This window comes from Staurois parvus, unplaced genomic scaffold, assembly GCF_062004578.1.
Source record: "Staurois parvus isolate SC_StPar_1 unplaced genomic scaffold, SC_StPar_1.0 ptg000445l, whole genome shotgun sequence".
In the NCBI taxonomy this organism is placed as follows: Eukaryota; Metazoa; Chordata; class Amphibia; order Anura; family Ranidae; genus Staurois; species Staurois parvus.
In genome coordinates, this window is record NW_028318241.1 from 6,074,386 (window position 1) to 6,095,974 (window position 21,589).

The following is a 21,589-nucleotide window of genomic DNA, read 5'->3' on the forward strand; positions in this document are numbered from 1 at the left end:
CCTTGTTCCATTTTCTTCATTAACTAGACTGTCTTAATTAAATTAACATCCTGAAAGCATCCTTTGCAGCGAAGGGGATATTTTTCAGTATTAATAATTCATTATAGTTATTATTGTTTTTATTTTGCATGTACATATGTTTATGTGCACTTCTAGCAATCATGTTGTTTATTCATCCTTCCTTGGTGGAGATGGTAGAGGGCATATTGAAGATACACGATGAGTTTATTATACAGCATACAACATCATTGCCCTTGCTCGAGCTGCTGCAAATCTACCCTTTTCATCTCACTAGGAGTGTCTTGCCCAGGGTGGATTTGATTTAAATCAAACTGATTTAAATCACGATTTAAATCACTAGTCAGTAAGGCTTGATTTAAATCATAGTTTTCTACATAGACTAATTCTTGCTGGTATAACTTTAATATGCAAGTAGATGAAGGTTTTAGAATAACAACTTTTCATATTAGTTTTTTTATCCCCAGTTTAATAGGTTAATCATTCATATTTAGACAACTTTTCTGTTGTACTTAGGAAGGAGAAAAATAATCATTACCTTAATAATAACAATTTAAATAGATTTATTCAACTGAAACAATAAGATTACAGCATATGTGATTTGCTTAAACATCCATGTTTGTTAACTAATTTGGCTAAACAAAATATATATATTTTAAGAAACTTAGACTGTCAGCCCCTTCCTCCTCACACTTAGTTTCTTCTTGTGCAGATCTATTCCACTCCAAACAATCAGAAAAATATTGTTTCTATTCTATTCACTGAACTTCTTGAAACTTAGCACTGAAGGGGTTGATTCTGTATTCATAGGTTTGTAGAAGTTAGGATTAAGGTCTTTTTCTTAACTCTGTTCATGTTATAACATTCTTGCTGTGAAGAAGAGGCATGTGATCTCCGCTGAGTCAAATTCAGTTTTTATAACTGCAAAAGTAAACCAAGCATCTGTGATAATATCTTGTAGGCAGAGAAACTGCCCAATAATCTTACAAAAACCTCTGGAAGAGCATGACATTGTGCCCGCCTCCAGGACTTCTCCAGGGTGTCACCCATCCTCTGGAACTCCCTGCCCCAACCCATCAGATTATCACCTACTCTCCTCTCCTTTAGGCGCACCCTGAAAACCCATCTCTTCAGGGAAGCCTACCCCACCCCCTGCTAACTTGCCGACCTCCTCCACTCTTCCTACCACTCCATCCCCCACAGCTATCTCCTCCTGTGCCACCACCCCCTCCCTCCTAGATTGTAAGCTCGAAAGAGCAGGGCCCTCGATCCCCTCATGTTTTGCATTGTATTGGTATTGTTCTGTCACATGTTCTGTCTCCCTTTGTAATGTACAGCGCTGAGCGAACTATTGGCGCTTTATAAATACTGTATAATAATAATAATAATAATAATTTACCAAAACAATAAAACATATACAGCCTTATTCTACATAATTAAAAAACGAATCTTTATTTCATGATGGAATAACCTTTGGATGGTAATATATTTTCCTCAAAAAGCATTTTATTTAAAAAAAATCTGATTTAAATAAAAAAAAATCTGATTTAAATCAAAAAATACGTTTTTTTAAATTTTTTTTTTTAAAAATCATTGATTTTTATCCACCCTGGTCTTGGCCTTATAGGCTCCGTTCATACCTATCCAAGTGCAAAGGTACAAATGCATGTTTGCACATTGCATTTATGGATGCCTATTAATTTAAATGGGCTACCCTATGTGTGAAAAATGCACAAAAAAAGAGCATGATCCTTTTTAAAATTCATGCCGCACCAAAACTAATGGTACCATTAGTAAGGTGTGTTGGGGTGTCATTGAGAATTAATGGCACTGCTGTACGCCTGCAAAAGGGGTGCACGTTTATTGTGTGCTGTGGAAATGCACATGATTTTATGCACATTCCTGCAATGCTCACAAATGTGAACCTAGCCTTAGGTGAGAAATTACAGACTAAGAACCTATAAGCACCAACTACAGTTCTAATCATGTGATTCACTTATACTGTTTAGGACTGGCTCACTGCTAAAAAAAAAAACACAGAGGATCCCTTTGGTATGGTCCTAAAACTTTCCACTTTTTTCCCTTATCTGCTCACACCCAATCTCCCACAAGACCCACTGACTCTCTTATGCTAGCCATAGACGGTTTGAAAATCGGCAGATTTTTTGGCCGAAAAAAAAATCGGACGATTTTTGCACTGTTAGTGGGTTAATTGGTCGGCTGTTTTTCAGGTCTTTTGCACTTTTGAGATTTTCGGTCATGTTGGAACATTTGCGGCCGATTTGGACGATCAGTGATTTTCCCGGCAATGATGGCCAAATCAGCCGATCGTTTTAACGATAAACAATCTGCACATGAGCCGTGACCTGCAAGGGACAGAAGTTATGGGGTGAACTTTATGATTTAGTTGGCCGATTATTTTAATCGTTAGTGGTAACGTCGGCCGAATGAGCGACAGATTTTTCGTTTATCTTTCAAAAAATCGTCCGATGTTCAACCCGTCTATGGCCTGCATTAGACTGTGTATTACACACCCCTGAGGGGATGTCAATCACAGCTGCTGTCTCCTATGTCGTGCACACAACTTTCATAGAGCCAGTGTCATCTGGATGAGAAAGTTACTGCAGAGTCAGCCCCTTCTGCATACTGAATCCTACCTAGAACTCAGGAACAGCAGAAAACAGTGTGCTATAAGTTATTTTGTAGCTCTCTACGTGTGAATGCAGTGTTGTTTCTTAGTAAGTAGACCTGACACAATGCAATCCTTATTGTACTGGTGCCATATTATCTGTTTATATAGAAGCAGTAAGACTGAGCATAGAGGGTGACAAAAGATTATGTCAGGGTTGTGATAGTACCAAGGTACTGTTGGAATCTTGGCTATGATTACTGGGTAGAAAAGTTCTTTATGTCCAAATGTGATATATTCTTGTGTAGCTATTATATGGGCTGTAGTATGTGTAAAGCGCTGAGCAAACTGTTGGCGCTATATAAATCCTGTATAATAATAATAGTCACTTGAAAAGGGATTGAGTTCCCTCTAGGTATCTACTAGGTCTGTTTTCATGAATAATTTGTTGAAGTGCTTGGAGCCAGGATTAGGGGTGGAATTAGGGGAGGAAAATATGTCCAGTTTAGGATTCCTTGGCAAATGAAGGTTGCCACATAAAATTTTAGTCCCTTTACAATGAGTGTTAAAGAGCTCAAGAAGATGGAGCAGAAATGGTAACTGAGAAGAGTTATGAAAATAGTAAGTTAAAACAGCAATTTTAGAATCTTGGAGGGAGTATGTGCCTTAGCATCTGAGATTTGTTTAGCTTTAGGTGGGAGTGGAAGCTGGAAAGACTTAGTAGGCAGCATGGAAGCATGAAAATATTTTCAGAGATGAGTTATTGGAAAAATTAGTTTTCCTGTAGGCACGCAATGTTTATTTATTGAGAGCCCAGGAAGCTAAATACCATACTGAGCTTTACAGAAAAGTTGAGGCCCTGGACACTACATGTTAAAATTCTGAGAGCCATATTGATGGGAATGGAGGGAGACAGCCAGTTAAGTCCAGAAGATGCTGTCTGGCAGGGTTCTGTCTCGCCCTATGAGGAAATGGATAGGGAAAGGATAGTAGTATGGAGACGTAGTTACTGAAGAGAAATAGTACTAGAGGAACAAGGGAGGTAGCATGTATCTGCAACCGGTCTCTTCTCTATCAATATGTGTGTGTAATGTGATGAAAGACCAGAATATGCTAGTGGTATTAGCAACTTGAGTGGGTGGTGAAGAGCTGGAGGTAAGGGAGAGATAAGGTGTGTGGATATGTAGCAGTCATATGATTGAATTGCAGACAATGGTGTGAAATAAGCAGAAACATAGAAAAGTGACGCCAGAAAAAGACCGAGTGATCCATTGAGTCTGCCCGTTTTTTTTTTCTTTTTCATGTTTTTTTTTTTTTTTGTTAACTGTTTTGTCTGAGTATAGATCTGTGCTTGTCCCACCATGTTTGAAGCTATATACTGTTAACTGGCTCACTACCTCTGCTGGAAGATTATTCCAATCATCAACTACTCTTTCAGTAAAATAGTACTTTCTGAGATTAGTTTTGAACTTTCCCCCAGTTAGTTTAAGGTCATGTCTCAGTGTTCTTGATTTTGGTTTCATGTTGAAATACTGCCCTCCTGAACCTTATTCACCCCCTTGATGTATTTAAAGGTTTCAGTCATGTCTCCCCTTTCCCTTCTTTCCTCCAGACTGTATATGTTCAGTTCCTGAAGTCGCCCTTGATATGATTTATCCCCCCCAGACCTTTCACCATTTTTGTTACCCATCTCTGGACTCGTTCTATCATATCAATATCTTTTTGTAAGTGAGGTCTCCAGAACTGGACACAGTATTTTAAATGAGGTCTAACTAAAGATCTATATAGAGGAATCAGGACCTCTTTCCTCCTGCTGGTGACCCCTCTAGTGATGCATCCTGGAATTCTATTCGCTTTCAGGGTTTTTTTCAGCAGGAAAGCGGGGGGAATGTAGTTCTGTCATCTCCAGCACTGAATGTATGAAATAGCAAGGGGTGCTGGGGTGTGCTGGAAGGTCTATTAATGCTGAAGGGTCAGTTGTTGCTGGGAGGGATCTACTGTTGAGGGAGGGGTCTGTTGTTGCTGGCTGCTGGGAGATTTATTGTTGCTAGCTGGGGTCTATTGTTGATGTGGGTGCTTTTTGTTATTGGCAGCAGCGGATCTATTTTTATGTTTTCATTAGAAAATTCCTTACAAATTACTTAACACCACAAAATGATGCCTGGTTCTGTATTTAGTATACTAAAAGGGGTGGTACTGGTAGGAAGGTAGGTGGTGGAACCAAAGGATGGTGCTCATAGGTGGGTAGGGGGCAGAGACATGGGGTGACTTGGAAGGGAGGAGTTCCTGCACCTATTCTTTGGGGGGAAAAAAGCCCTGGAAATAGGTGAGGGTAAATAAGGAGGTATAGGGGAAAGCTCCTATTATTGATAGATAGTAGTGAATACAAGCATTGTGAATATTAAGAATAGGGAGGAAAGGTGGAGGGGCGGTGTTCTTCAGAAAGGTAGGTACAGGGGTGGATGGGGGTCTGAAGTGTTGACAATGCAGACATGCTTTGTGAGCTGCAACATCGGGCAGTATATTGTGCTTCACGATGGTGAGTTTGGAATAAAGAGAGATTTAGTCATTTGGCAAGGACAGTCCTCACAGTGTGACCCTTTCTGTTTTCTTTCATTTTTTTATGTAGAACGGGTGTTCTAAAAAATGAAGACTGTACCAGACTGGTGTTCTGAATCAAGCTTTTTACACACTAGTGCTTGAGGCATGGCTGGTATGTTGGAGGCCATTGGGTAAAATATTGATTGGAATACATTAGATTGTCAGTGCCAAAACCTCATGCAGTTTTTTAAATAACTAAATTAAATTTGGCAAAACTGGAACTTTCCAAAGTATGCTTAAAGTTATGTAGAAACTGATGTCAGCAGTACAGCTGTGTCTACAGAATGCTCCAAGCTTGCAGACACCACATACTCGCAATATCAAAGCTTTGTAACTTCCTGCCCCTCCTCACAGCATCAAATTAGCAAGAAGAACTGATTTTTGAGAGTCTCTGAAATGTATTACACCCATTCTAAAATGCAACCGATACAGCGGGGAAAGTATTATTGCTGTGAGTAATGTTGCCCGAGACCACTAATTTGATAGCATGAGGACAATGGCTACCATTTTGTCATCTTTTGAAATAAAAAAGCTGACAATCATTGTCACAGCTGTGATCATGTTTTATATAAAATGGATGATCATTTATCCTTCAGTGTTCTTAAGCTGGTCATGATAGTGATACAAAATTGTAAGGCTTGAAAGGCCTCTGTGGCAGCAGTGGTTACAATGGCTAAATTATGAGTGTGGAGAAGAAAATATCAATCTGTCTGGAGGTGTAATTGTCAGAGACCTTTGTAGCCATGTACGGCAACATCAGAGAACTTTGAAAGGTCATGTATTAATTCTTTCACTTCTCTGAACATCTTGTCTGTTCGATGACTAGAAACCTGACATATGAGCTCAAATCTCTGCGTCCTTGGAAGGTGATGAAAGCAGTGACTCATTCTCAGAGGTTTGCTTGTTTGTTGTAATAAGTGTACGCAGAGACTTGCAAAGATGGAGAGGTCTAAAGATGTCCAGTACACAGACACGGCAGGAGGTCTTGGCAATATTGTAAAAAAGCGATAAGACAGATTTCCTTTTATTTACAAAAAATAAAATCACAAATATCCAGATTCTTACATAATATATCAAGAGAATATTGAAATAGTAAACAGATGCACAACTGCAAGCCGCAGGAGGCACCAGAATGCCTCAGGTCAAAACCTTAGGCCTGGAGTTCTAAACTTTTCAAATAAATTGTATGCATAATCAAAACATTTTTTCACAGTTTTGGATACAGTGACAGTACCTGTCAAGTTTTTATTGCTGTGTCTCCAATGTCAAGGTCTACATTTCCTTTGTCTTGGTGACCATTGTCATGAAAACAGAAAGTGATGTAAAAGCCAAATTTATGGAACCAGTTCATGACATCTGTCTATGGGGAATTATGCTCACATTGTAGAGATTTCCACACATTTCTTGTTGTGTCTCCAGGACAGGAAGTGAATAGAAATGTTGCCAGTGGGAAACATACAGTAATAAACAAAAGTGTAATGAGCTTTAACCCTTCCATTTTGCATCCAAAACTAAATGAAAAAGTTTTTGTTTGTATATTGTGGGAACTCTCTTCAAATGGTAGAGCTTTGTTAAACGCACACAGCAACTCACTTTCTTTTTTAAGGCCTTTTTAGCCCACTTTTATTTAAAAGAACGTAACTTAAAGCTTGCCACGCAGGGGTATCCACCATCAAACACATGCAAATGAAAATTCAGCCTCTTGGCTTGTACACAGTTTTCTGTCTGTCTCCTACAGACTCCTTCCAAAATATGGCTCTCACACACAGCTGGTCACTAGCACACAGCTAGTCTGGCTTCCACCTCTCCTTGGTGAAGTCCTCCTGATTCCAAGGCAGAGACCTCCTGTCTGCCGGGGTGGAGCCCTCCTGACTCCTGTCTGCCGGGGTGGAGCCCAGAACCCTGGTCCTGACTCTAGAAGATTGCCCTGCACACCTGAGCAATCAGTATCCTGGCCATTTCCAAAACCTGGTCCCAGGATTGTAGATTTCAGCCCTCCCAGATCTCTTTGAAATCTCCAGGCTCCAGATCCCAAAACAGACTTAATGACTAAATGAAGAAACCAAAAAGCCAGTTTCCTCTGCAGTACATAAACCCTCTGGAGCCCCTCAACCTGGTTGAGAATCCTGGGTGAAATAACTCTTCCACATCGTGACAGATCGCCACACTGTCACAATATATACACTTTAAACATGAACACTTAGTGCACAAACACCGAATAACAGAATTTAAAACTAAAAGTAAAATGGTGGTTTATTTGTACTCAATGTAATGTACACGTAGCTGATAAGAGAAGACTAGTAGGCCTCTTTTACACAAACGGTTGTTCTGCCACTTGTAAATGCATGTTTTTTTATTTTGAAATTCCAACACTCCTGGCACAGAGATCACTCACGTTTGTACATTGCATTTATTTGCATTTCCATGCGGCTGCATGTATCTGGGGTAGTAAATTCTTGCCTTTTCTATAGCAACTGTTTATTTTCTCTTTGTACTGCGAGTAACTGCATCAATGTACAAATAGCTGTGGTATATCATTCCTGGACGCTGTCAACTGTATTTTTCCTAAAAGCATAAAACTGTATGTTATGAAAACATTGCTAAACACAGTGTGTGAATAGAGCCATAGGGACGATTTGTTTGCATTAGTTGCGGTAAATAACCCCAGCTAAAAGCTGAAATCCTACCGCCTGTGTGAAAGGGACCGTAGTCTTGGTTTGAGCATCTGCCTGCACAGGCTAATGATGAGTTGTCCACTGTGTCCCCCACTTAATACACCCTAGATAGAGGATCTTCTAGCCCAAAAAGTATTCTTGGGTCCTGGAATAGATTGTGATGTTATTCCCCTACCCTTTCCAATCCACAGTTAAAGTAGATGTAAAGTCTAAATAAATTACAATGTACATTTAGTTTGGTAAATGTACTGAGCATCATAAAAGCTTGCCTTTTAAAATCCTAGTTTTAACCTTTTGGTCATCCTTTGTGCTTGGGCATCATCTCAGTGCTTCTAATTTTTGGAAGCCCCTCGAGCACCTTCCTATCTACAAGCACGCACTCCAATAATGACGGCATGACAATAACTAGGGCAGCTTTCGTGATGGTGAGAACAGTGGTCTTTGCATTGATTGTTGGAAAAACCAGTGGCTGTCTCTGTCGGAAGCCTGTGTGTCAGGGTGAAAGCATTGGACCACAGATGGAGAACAGTGTCAGAACACTGCTACCATAAAACAGGAAGCAGAAGAACAACAACTTTCACAGAAGGATCACCAAAGTGTGACATTACTCTGGAGTTTATCTGCTTAGTGGTGGAGGCCTGGTGTACAGCAAAGGGTGAAGGACCTTTTCTATGCTATCTTTGAACTGGTAGCTGTGTCCTGGTGTTTATAGGAATGGCCTTGCAGATAATGTGGGCCTTCTCCCACAACAAACACTATTTGTGACTTGAAGAGCTGAGCTCACAATGCTTTTTAGCAATGAGCATGTAATTCATTGAATCAAAATGACTTACCAATCTGCAGCACCTATAGTACATATATAGGAGGCACAATTACAGATTCATGAATCAGTAATGACTCACCAAAAAATAGGAACTAGTAGAAAATGAGTAAACACCAGCATCCAACTATGGATGTAAGAACCAGCAAACACAAATGCTCCTGCGCTTGGGGATGGACTCGATGCAGGCTACAACCACATTAATAATGTCCTGGAACATGCACACCTTGCTGCCCTCAAATGGACCGGGGAAATCCAAATATACTGAATGAGGAAAGAAAAAACAGAGGGCGCACAGGCCTAGTGCATTACCATAAAAAATGTTTAATAATAAATAATAAATTAATAAAGTATGTATTGTACTCACAAACGACAATATAGTCAAGGCACATCATAAAGAACAGCTGGGTCAACACCGTGCCGAGTAACAGTCCACAATAGGGAGTGTAGACATCCAAAAAGCTGACGCATTTTCGAGGACTTGCCTCTTCCTCAGAGCCACTCTGGCTCTGAGGAAGAGGCAAGTCCTTCGAAACGCGTCAGCCTTTTGGATGTCTACACTCCCTATTGCGGACTGTTACTCAGCGTGGTGTTGACCCAGCTGTTCTTTATGATCCAACTATGGATGTACCTGACTAAAAAGTTTGGCTTGTCCTTTCACAAGGAACATGTAGGAGTGTTCCAGCTTGCATTACTGAATTCCCTCAATCGTCCATTTCATTTGTCATTAATTTCAGCAGGATTTCAGCACAGATCAGCACTGAACAACTCTGCATCCCGCGTGGGTGAAGAAGGTTTCTTCACATGAGCGTACAGATTGATATATTTATAATGTTCTACACAAAACATTTTGCCTTTCATTTCTATGTTAAGCTGAATGGTTTGTTTTAAAAGTTAAGGGTTCGCATATACTTTAAGGTAAAAACATATTGAGCTTAGATTCACTCTAAAGTTATGCCCTGAGCACCAATGATGAGTTAAATGCTTGCACTGGACACCAATGTACAGTTGGTGTTTTGCAATAAGCACCAGTGCAGAGTGATTTTTGCAATGGGTACCAATAGAAAGTTAGTGATATCACTGCAATTCTGTTGTATATTTTATTAGTGTCTGTGTTTGTTATATCTCATATGAACTGTAGATGAGAATATTGTTTCAGGAGTTCTTCAAGATTTTCTTCAAGATTTTTAGCAAACAAATGGTGCAATAAATATGACTCTCAATGGACAAAGATAAAAATCATGAATTATGACACTTGAACAAAGTAAAAAATATATCAGGACAATTTAAACTGAAAAATTGGATATGAAATAACACTAGTCCGAAAGCCAGATCAGATGGTAGAGCAAGCAGATATATCCTTCAAGCCATGAAACGGTAACTGTTGTTTTAACTTGTCAGGCCATTGAATTGAGTAATAAAAAAATGTAAGGAGTTGGAAAAATAAAAGGGAGGGGAATAGAAGGGGTTCTTAACTGCTTAATTGGATCTGATCAACCTCTGGTCAAGGTTCAAGCAAAGAATTTGTCAAAATTTGAGGGGAGAAAGTGAGAAACCCATGGATGCACACTTTCAGATATTTCAAAACTTTGTTCTGTAGTGTAGCTTCTATTTTAGCATGTGTCATGGCTTGTGCACTGAGGTTTTTGGTCTAAACTATGCAAATAAGCTTTTTTTTTCCAAGCTCAAGCATCATCTATTTAGAGGTTATAGTTACCTGTAGCAATAATTTAAACTGAGATTTCAAGGGTTCCTCAAGGTGAAAATGTTTGCTGATCCTGGTGACACGTCACAATAGAATAGCTGAAATGTTACAGAGAGGAAAGCTAATATTACTTGTCACTTACAGGGATGGCTGGAAGGCTGCGTTAGTTTGCTCAGGAATGGTGCCAAGCAGAACATACCAGATAAAAATGGGAGACTTCCCCTGCATGCGGCCACTGCTGAAGCTGATGTCAGGTACGTGGAGCATATTATTTCACAATTTCATTGTTCTCTTATCAGTTATATGCAACACTGTAATAGCAATGTCTCAGTCATAACAATTTAATTTTAGCATTGTATACAAGTAAATCAAGTAATCACATCAACCAGTAAGAGAAACTGTATCATATGGGGCAGCACACTGGCTAAATGGTTAGCACCGCCTGGCAGTACTAGGGTCATTGGTTCAAATCCCAACCACAGCACCAACTGCCTGTAGTTTGCATGTTCTCCCTGTGCCTGTGTGGGTTTCCTTCGGGTACTCCGGTTTCCTCCCACACTCCAAAGACATACTGGTAGGTTAATTGGATCCTGTCTAAATTGTCCCTAATATGTGTATGTATGAATGTGAGTTAGAGACCTTAGATTGTACACCCCTTGAGGGTTAGAGACTGATGTGAATGTACAATATATATATACAGTATATGTAAAGCGCTGCGTAAATTGATGGCGCTATATAAGTACGTGAAATAAATAAATAAAATAACAGAAAAATAAAATGTGAAATTGTGTGGCATATTTCTGCCCAGAGATTTGATCAGCATGCACAAATGGGTAGTTCATGGTTAAAATTTTGTTCCTGGTTGGGATCTAGTCCTCCATTTTCTGCTCCCAACCCAATAAGAACACACCCTGCTACCTTTTTTTTTTTTCAATGTTTACATACTTTTTCAATGAATCTTTGGTCCTTTTCTTCTTCTGGAGTGTTGTACAAAGAACACCACCACTTAATGATGTTGAAGCATTTTCCCGTGAGCCCTGGGAAGCTTCATGATGTACCCCCAGAAGGCATGGCTTTGAAGCCCTAGGTTCTCAGAAAGTGAATCAAATGATGCCAGACATCGTTGGACTCAGAAGAGGATCAGCACTGAATCAAAGAACAGTTAACTTGTGAAGGACAGCATCAGAGATAGGGTGATATTTTCAAAGAATACTGCTCATTCTTAATAATGCTGGGCAAATACAAGAGGGTAGAACCTGGAGCTAAACCTATACTTAATAACAATAAAACACAACTCCAAGTTGGTCTGCAAAGCAGCCTTAAGCAATCCATAGATTATGCAATTTTCTTTCCTTCCACCATGGGTTGAAGGAAAGAAAATGTCTTGATTCCCCGATCAACACAGTCATTGTTGATAGGGGAATCCCTCCCACACAATTATTCTGTTCTGTCAATGGGGAAACTTCCCTGTCCCTGCTGAACCGGCCTAGATTTGATCCATCTGTGGCTTGCTTTAGGGTACAGGCTTGGCCTGTCCAAAGACAGCACATGTGAAGGATGACCACTCTCACTGCTGTATGCTGTGAAGCTGGCCATAGACAGTTTCTTTTTGAGGTGGATTGAGGAATTTCCCCCATTGTATTCTGATAGCTGGATTCACTACAGTCAGAATACACTGATCAGCAGCTACAGCCTGCAGCCGCTGATTGACAAAAGATTTCCAGTTTGTCTCTTTGACAGAATTCAATCAACTTCTGTTGAGCGGGGACAGCCACAAACTGGACAAAATCTGGCTGTTCTCTGCTGAATTTCGATCAGCATATGGCCATTTTAAATTGTCTTTATTTAGATTGTACTAGCAGTATAAAACCTCATACATATTTCACATTGCTCTCAGTGCTCAGAAAGTTCTGATTAGTATAAAAAGCTAAATCCAGTGTGATTCAATTTTCAGACAATAAAACATGAAAACTTATAAGAGTATAAATATTTTTTTAAATGCTCTATAAAACATGATTGTAGTAGGCTGGGCTATATCCAGTACTAAGGGAAGCAAATACTGTATATTTTGGAGATCCCCAGAATCTAATTTAGTATTTTTAAACAAATTCTCTTTTGTCTTATTTTAGGCTTTTATCTGTACTTCTGCAGCAATCAACTTTAAGTGAGATTAATCATCAGGACAATGAGGTGGGTGGTATTTCCTTTTTTTTTTCAACCATACTGCCTTTTGTTCTCCATTGCTATTTTTTTGTGCAAAATAGATGATACATTTCACCAGCCTAAAAGTGTCCACACATGCAGAGTCAGCATAATCAATGTATATAGGGGTTGTCCCGGACACATGTTCTTGTAATAACAAAGTGTTGACATGTGAATGCGTAGAGGTGCACTCAGCTACTAATTCCTGTTGTGGGCTAACAGCACCTAGTGGTGTTAGCCCTGCCCAGTTGCCCCCATCTTGTTCTTCACAACATAAAGGTTAATTGTTATAGACCAAAATACATGTGGGGGACTAACTAATCTCTTTGAGGAAGTGTGCACAGGACAGCTCTAAATTTCTACATGGTGAACAGGTATTTTTTTGAACAGATATAACCAGGGCCATGCCGCTAATGAGGTCAATTGAAGTGGACACCTCAGAATGCACTCTTTGAGACTTGACTGAGGTGGCACTGAGGCCATATTGTCTATACCATACATTCTATACACAGTGCATGTTCAGCCCTGTGTACATTCAGTCCCCAAGCTGTACAGCTTCATTGATGGCTATGGTACAGGTGACCTCCTGCACCATAACAAACAATGACATAATGTGGCCCACTAGCCAGTGTCCTAGCAACCAATGACACTTTCCAGCCAGCATCCTAGCAACCAACTGGGGATGGAGGTTAAAGGGAAATTGGAGCAATTAAGTTCATTGATAGGAATTACATAATTTGAAATATAGTTCTAACTGTCTAGCTGCAGAACTTGCTGATTATTTTTATCCCAAGGTATAAAAAATCCATTGTTTTGTTTTGAAAGGAGATGAATAGAGCTGGGAATTCTGGAGAGCATATCTTACTAATTGGAGACTCACAGGTTCCTGCAGGGATTGGATCTCATTTTTAAAGTCTGAAAAATGTGGTATTTCCAAGTCAGGTGTTAGCTTTTATTTCCTAAACTGACAGCTTGGCTTGGCTGGTATACTCCTTTTCAATGCTTTTTATCAATTAGTGTTGTTGTTTGGACGAAATGCTAATTTAAAAATCCAGTGTCTGTTGTATTTTGTCTAAGTTTATTGTGAACAAACACAGTTGCTGACAGCAGTCATTTTCATTTGCTTCAAGCTCTTCATGATCATCTCGTTAATTTATTATGAAAGCTAAATCCAGTTGTTTATGACCTGTCACACTTTATCATGGGCAATCTTTGAGACCGAATGACTGATTAGGCAGTAATTGAATAAGATGGACTCCTCAGTTTATTATGTACAGAGTAAAGCCCCGTACACATGATGAGAATATTGTACGAATGATCGTTCTTTTTTTTTTGTATGCTAGTTTCATATTGGAAGTGAAACGGTTACTAAAGTTACAAAAATTCTTGTACGACAGAATAAAAATTTAGAAGTGATGTAAAGTATTGCATTGTATTAGAATTGTATTTTCAGTCAAAAACTGTATTGTTTAAATGAAAATCGTATGATCTGGTAGCTCTTACTCTATAACTCTTACTTTCTCAATCCATATTACTCTTCTTATTTGAGGGAAATGTAATTAAAAATGGCTAAAAAGTCATAACCCATAACCCAACATGTTTCCCCAATACATTGACTTTATCAGGGTAAAAATATAAGTGCAAAACAAAACAGTATTTCTGACTTTACTTTCTGCATACTTATTCTAGGTTAGCATCTTAGAAAATAATTAAGTCAAGAGATCATCAAGCTTGTATGACAGAATAAAAATTCAGAAGTGATGTAAAGTATTGCATTGTATTAGTATTGTATTTTCAGTCAAAAACTGTACTGATTAAATGAAAATCGTATGATCTGGTATCATACAAGAAACATTTTCGTGCTTGTCCCTTCGAATAATTTCAGAAGAAAGCTGTGTACTGATTAGATTATCGTACAATCAATTTAAAAGCGGTATTTTTTGTACGATATTCTGATCGTGCAAATATATTCATTTGAAGGGTTTTTTTTTTTTTAAATTATTGCTGTTACAGAAACCATTTTTCAGGAGGCAGTGCTTTTTAAAATATTACAAAAACATGTTGGTTATATAGGGCACAATATTAAATCTATAAGCTTTGGTTTATCTGTAAAGTTCTGCCCAGGGGCGGACTGACCATTTGGAAACTCGGGCACTGCCCGAGGGCCCGGGGTCAGTAGGGGGCCCCATGAGATGCCCCTGGTACCTTTTTCATAGGTTTTTTTGAGCTTGGGCAAGGTCACAGGGGCCCCATGATCCCCTATTGCCCGGGGGCCCCATAAGTTGTCAGTCTGCCCCTGGTTCTGCCACAAATATTTTAAGTAGAACATGCCTTTTAAAGGGAATGTATAGTCTTTTTAATATTTTTTTTAGATAAAAAAAGTAAAAGAGATCAGCATGATGTAAATAATCTTATCAATATGAGGTAATGTTTTTAAAATGTTAATATATTTTTTTTATATGTGTACTTGTACTTATATATGTACTTGTATTTTTACATGTGTACTTGGGAGCAGCCATATTTGTTCATTACATATGCTGGCTCTTCTTCCTGGAAAACCACTGGGAAATGATGCAGTTTTTATATAATTTGAAATGTGTGGCTCAAACCGTGAAACGTAAAATGTAACCTTATTGACTTTCTTAAAACCGTGTACAACAAAGTACAACCATGTACATATTATGTGGCAACTATTATTTGACTCATCTTGTTCTCTGTGTGTCCTAGGATATAAGTAAGGGGGTAGAATACCCTTTCTGATTGCTATCCCTCTCTCTATAGCTTTTACTTTCTCAATCCATACTACTCTTCTTATTTGAGGGAAATGGCAAAAAAGTCATAACCCAACATGTTTCCCCCAATACATTGACTTCATCAGAGTAAAAATATAAGTGCAAAACATAATAGTATTTCTGACTTTACTTTCTACATACTTATGCTAGGTTAGCATCTTAGAAAATAATTAAATGAAAAGATCATCAAGCTTGCCAATCAGCAAGCATTTTCTTCAAAGAAGACAGTGTCCAGCTCCTGACCTTTATTCAGTGGCACAGTCCCCTATCCGGGAAGATATAGCTGACAAGATTGCACAGCCGCATGTCAAAGTCTTTCCACCTGGGGCCATGCCTGCTCTTTTGCATTTATTCCTATTCCAGAGATCCACAGACTGCCTATGTCTACTACTACAAAACCTTCCACTTAGTGGTCTTACATTCATACAAATATCACAGACAACTGTTTTACTGATGAAGCTTTAGCTTATGAAAACCCCATAAAGGTGTCATTGGCTCCTAGTGAATTTAAATGTTGCATTTGTTGTACTGAATGTTGAAGTGGTATCTGAAATAGTCATTTAAACCACTAACCTCAACATGTGTATTTGCATTTTGTTTATGTGGTTTTTAGGCTAGCATTCTACAATTTTTCTGTATTCTTGTATGACAGGGAATGACGTCACTTCACTGGGCAGCATTTCATAACCGGCCACAGCATGTACAGATTCTGCTGCAGAAAGGGGCAGATCCAACATTGGTGGACAAAGATTTCAAAACTGCTATTCACTGGGCAGTTCAGGTACTGATTTCTAAGATGTGACCATGTGATATCAGCTCCTGATCGTTCCCATTTAAAATAAATCTAAAGACTCCTTTGACATGGGCTAAACATATCCTATTTTCAGTTACTAAACGAAGCACAAGCCCCATAATGTAAAATAAAAAAAATCCTTTACCTCACTAAAGTGAGACAAATCCTTCCCCATTGTGTCTCATAGGTTCCCCCACCCAGGCACTGCAGCTCACAGTGGGAGTGTTTCTGCAGCACAGCCAGTTATGCCAATCCAGAAAGCAGTGCGCTAGACTAAGTGTGGCCATATCTGCTGATTGACGAGCTACAGGCATATAAATCAGCAGTGACCATGCTAATAGCCTCATCCCCCAGCAACATCTTGTTATCCCACTGTAATGCAAGAATGCACAGCCTACGTGAAGGACTACACTGCTTTGAATGCGGTAGTAGCGTAGCAGTGTTGTCCCCTATCATAAGAAGCTGCATGAGGTGGACATGATTACTTACAATTAAGTGCTGCAGCACATTTTTTTTAATAGGAGGCCATAGTTCTCCTTTATTGTTGTGGCCCCCCCTATTTCCTCACCTCTCAAGATCACCAGTGATTGCAGTGGTCACCAGAACAAATACAGTGAGAATCTCCCCAGCAAAACCTAGCAGCACATGAAATATATTACAGGGGTTTTAATCATTCCCTAATCCAGGGGTGGGCAAACTGCGGCTCTCCAGCTGTTGTGGAACTACATTTCCCATGAGGCATTGCAACATTACAAAACTGAAAGTTACAGCTAGGCATGATGAAACTTGTAGTCCTGCAACAGCTGGAGAGCCACAGTTTGCCCACCCCTACGCTTAATCTATCCAAAACCAAAAACAAAGTTCTCAGTATTTAAACCTTAGCATTCATGAGTATGACTGTACATATTTGCATTTACCTCTTCAATTCCAGAGTGGAAACAGAGTGCTGTGTTCTATAATACTCGATCATCAGCAGGGCCAATCCACAATCAACTATGACGATGAGAATGGGAAGACGTGTATGCACATAGCAGCAGCTGCAGGATACAGTGACATTATCTGTGAACTTGCCCGAATCCCAGAGTGTAACTTACAGGCCCTTGATGTGGATGATAGGTAAGTGTTCAGACACTGTTGTACATCAAGGAAACAGTGATCTACACCGAAGGCTAGGTTCACATTTATGCAAATTTCAGTGCGTTTCCCGATTTGCAGAAATGCACTACAGTTCATTTAACATGATTTCCTATGGATCTAGTTCACATCTGTGTGTTGTGAGCCTGTGTGGATTTTTGAAAAGCTCAGGGACTTATCCTGCAACAGATTGAGTTTTGCGTGTACTAGACTTCAATGGAACCGCACCAAAAATGCAAGTATTGAGTTTTAATGCGTCTTTTATGCATTTTGTGCTTTGTGTGACTTTAAACAGATTGTTAAGGAGCAGGCGGCTGCCGGCATTCTTAACAACCAGTAAACAACATGAACTGTCAGCGGGGTCCCCCCTCCTCCTGAATAATACCAGTCCACATGCTCTCAGCATAAGCTTTGGTTATGGAGGTCTGTGAGGGGCAACTTATCGGAATCTGTAAGCCCCCTTTAACAAGGGGGTCCCCAGATCCCAGTCTCTCATAGTATCCCATAGTCATTCACCAAAAAAGTGTCAGAGTGAAAACACGACAGTTTCTGCAAGCCCTTTATTAAAAAATAAGAAAAAAAACATTGAATGCTGTCGACCCGAAGAAAAAAAAAAGAGCTCCACACCCCATGAAGGCTCCCATCATCTGACAGCTCTTAAATAAGCTAAAGGGTGGCGCCACTTGATGACATCACCAGGTGACCCTGCCCCCTTGTGATGTCATCAACCAGGGCATGCTTAGAAAAGGGTCTGGTATGGATTTTGGGGGGACCCCACACTATTTTTGTTTTAAATTTTGGCATAGGGTTCAGCTTAATATCCATACCAGACACAAAGGGCCTGGTATGGATTGGGGGGGACTCCACGCTGTTTTTTCCTGATTTTTTAATTGCCAGCAATTGTTTTGTTTATATTCAGCTGTCAGCGGGGAACCCCAGTGACAGCTGATGACTCATCAGTTGTTAAGGACGCGGTGGCCACCCGCTCCTTAATGACCATGTTGTTTACCGCCATTACTAGTAAAAAAAAAAATTTTTCTAATTCCAGTATATTATACCACTTAGTAAACGCTATAACTTTCAGGTAAACCAATTAATTTACATATATTGAGAATTTGTTTAGTAAAAACATGTAGAAAAATATATTTTGGCCTAAATTTATGATGAAATTTGATTTTTAAAATTTTTTACTGGACATGTTTAATAGCAAAAAGTAAAAAATATAGTTTTTTTTTTTTTTCAAAATTGTCGTTTTTTTTGTTTATAGCGCAAAAAATTTAAAAATGCACAGGCGATCAAATACCACCAAAAGAAAGCTCTATTTGTGGGAAATATTTGTCAGTTAGAGTAACGCAGCGCCATATCGCAAAAAAATGGCCTGGTCAGGAAGGGGGGTAAATCCTCTGGAGGGCAAGTGGTTACCAACCAGCAAAAGTCACACAAAGCACAAAGTGCAAAATGCATAAGAAATGCATAAAAAAGCATCAAAAACGAGTGTGAAAAAAATGCAAAATGCACCCGGAAAATCAACCGCAATCTGTATAGATGTTAACCTAGCCTTATTATCTACACACTCACTCACTAAATCTGAAGCAAATATATTCTAAGTATATCAAATCTTTAAGTGGAATGTGTATTTTTGAAGTTACAGAAGTAAACTGGACCTGCAGTGAAATAAGGCTCCCACCTTCTCACCCTGCTAACTTAAAGAAAGTCTTTCTAACTTTTATTTTTGTTTCTCCTGTCCCCCCAAAAGTGCCTGTCTTTCTATGTGATCTCCAAGCTGAACTATCATGGTTGTCAGTGTCCCCCCACCACTGTCTTGTCCCAGTCACTAGAAATGCAGTTCCGTTGTTCCACCCCCGCAATCATTTAATTGGTCTATAGCAGTGGTCTCCAAACTGCATCCCGAGGGCCAGATGTGGCCCGTTGCTTCATTTTATCCAGCCCTTGGGGCATTATTCCCTCACTGCCAGCAACAGTGGGGCATAGTTCCTGCCACTAACACCAACAATGGGGCACTATTCCTCCCACTGATACCAATGATGGGACACTATTCTTCCCACTGACACCAATGATGGGGCACTATTCCTACCACTGGTACCAATGATGGGGCACTATTCCTCCCACTGATACCAATGATGGGGCACTATTCCTCCCACTGATACCAATGATGGGACACTATTCTTCCCACTGACACCAATGATGGGGCACTATTCCCCCCACTGATACCAATGATGGGGCACTATTCCTCCCACTGATACCAATGATGGGACACTATTCTTCCCACTGACACCAATGATGGGGCACTATTCCTACCACTGGTACCAATGATGGGGCACTATTCCCCCCACTGATGCCAATGATGGGGCACTATTACTCCCACTGAAACAAGTCAGACTTTTTCTACTCTCACTAGCCACAGTCCAGCCCCCCTTAAGATTGAAGGACAGTAAACTGGAGTAAGTTTGGAGACCCCTGGTCAATAGCATGCTGGCCACCAGGACTCACAGCACCATTGGCTGCTAATACACAGGTGGTTAGGTCATACAGCATCACTGGGTGCGTAGGATGCAGGCAATCAGGCTGCACAGAATCACTGGTTGTTATGCTGCAGGTGGCCACCAATGATGCCTTGTGGCCTGGTTGCCACCATCCTAAATACCAATGAAAAGACAGATGGGATAGAACAGGGGAACTGGGTAGGATCCTTTTAGTTGACACTCCTCCTCCCCCAGGCACGCTCACTGAACAGCTGGCAGATCAATGTTAGTAAGGCCCACAGATTGAGTTTCTAGTAGGGAAGGAGCAAAGAAGCTGTAAAGCAGAATATATTTTCTTTTCATTTCACTACTGTTTTATTTCAAATTATTTCAACACCAGAAATACATTGAGGAAGTGGAAGGTACGGGCCACTTAATAGTGATTATAGCAAGAGCTCAACAAAAGCCCATGACCATTACCTCTATATTTAACCCACAGGGAGAGTTGCTTACTGACAAGACACATATTTTTGCCCGCTTCAAAAGCTTCTATCAGGATTTGTATAAATCACAGCTCGAACTCACAAATGACCAGACAAAACTGTTTCTGAGTTCACTTACATTCCCTAAACTCTCTGGTAAAGATAGATGTACACTAGACTCCCCAATAACGCTGGAAGAGCTTGTTGAGGCCACTGCAGACTCTCCTAATAATAAAGCCCCCAGTCTGGATGATTTACCTTCTGAAATATATAAACAATATTGTCAAGCACTACTGACAAACTATTGGAGACATTGAGGGAGGTCTTTTGAGAAGCAATCATTGTTATGGTCCCTAAGCCGGGCAAAAATGCTCGATACCCTGAATTGTATAGGCCCATTTCGCTTCTCACTGCAGACATAAACATTTTGGCTCAAGTACTAGCTACCAGACTCCCAAAATATATTACAAAATCGGTCCACAGGGACCAGATCTATGTCCATTAATATAGTGGCGTCCCTAGGCAGGTGCGGGGGATGCGCACCGCACTGGGTGACACCTACTGCAGGGGTGACACCAGACCCGCTCCACGAAAAGATAAATTGTAAAGCAAGCCGACGATCCCCGCAGGATGGACCGGATCTGCGGATTGAGCATAATGGATCGGAGTCCGATCCATTATGCTCCCCAATCCGCAGATCCGATCCATCCTGCAGGGATTGTTGGCTTGCTTTACAACTTAACTTTTCGTGGAGTGGGTCTGGTGTCACCCTGTATAGGCTGCATGCCGACAATCCCCGCAGAATGGTTCGGATCTGCAGACTGGGGAGCATAATGGATCGATTCCGATCCATTATGCTCAATCCGCAGATCCAATCCATTCTGCGGGGATCGTCGGAGGGGGTCTCACCAAGTGTTATTGCAGCAGGTGACACCAACCCTAGGGACGTCCCTGCATTAATATCAGATGACTGTGTCTCCTAAGTTATCAGGAGGAATCTGCAGGTTAAGACAAAGCGGTGTTGTCTTTAGATGCCACCAAAGCCTTCAACAGCATGGAGTGGACATACTTCTGGGAGGCCCTGCAGGCCTTTGGTATAGGTTAACCTTTATTAACTGGGTTTGGTTACTATATTCTTCCTCAAGAGCACAAATATGGATCAATGGGGTACTGTCTGAATCATTTAATCTGTATCGAGGCACACAAAAGGGATGTCCACTATTCCCGCTGTTGTTTAGACTAGCTGTGGAGCCCA

General features: G+C 40.2%; 1 protein-coding gene and 1 long non-coding RNA gene across 6 annotated transcripts in view; one reads left to right on the plus strand and one right to left on the minus strand.

Moving 5' to 3' along the window:
• Positions 1–21,589, plus strand: part of ANKRD55 (ankyrin repeat domain 55) — a 145,622-nt gene that overhangs the window by 79,818 nt on the left and 44,215 nt on the right. For all 5 annotated transcript variants that reach the window (XM_089688073.1, XM_089688072.1, XM_089688074.1 and 2 more), the window contains exons 4-7: positions 10,593–10,702; positions 12,578–12,638; positions 16,095–16,223; positions 17,167–17,351. In XM_089688073.1, coding sequence (XP_089544199.1) covers positions 10,593–10,702; positions 12,578–12,638; positions 16,095–16,223; positions 17,167–17,351 — 485 coding nt within the window. The remainder of the gene's footprint in view (positions 1–10,592; positions 10,703–12,577; positions 12,639–16,094; positions 16,224–17,166; positions 17,352–21,589) is intronic.
• LOC149453647 (uncharacterized) overlaps positions 1–21,589 on the minus strand; it is a 90,138-nt gene that overhangs the window by 281 nt on the left and 68,268 nt on the right. The gene's annotated exons all lie outside the window — the stretch shown is intronic.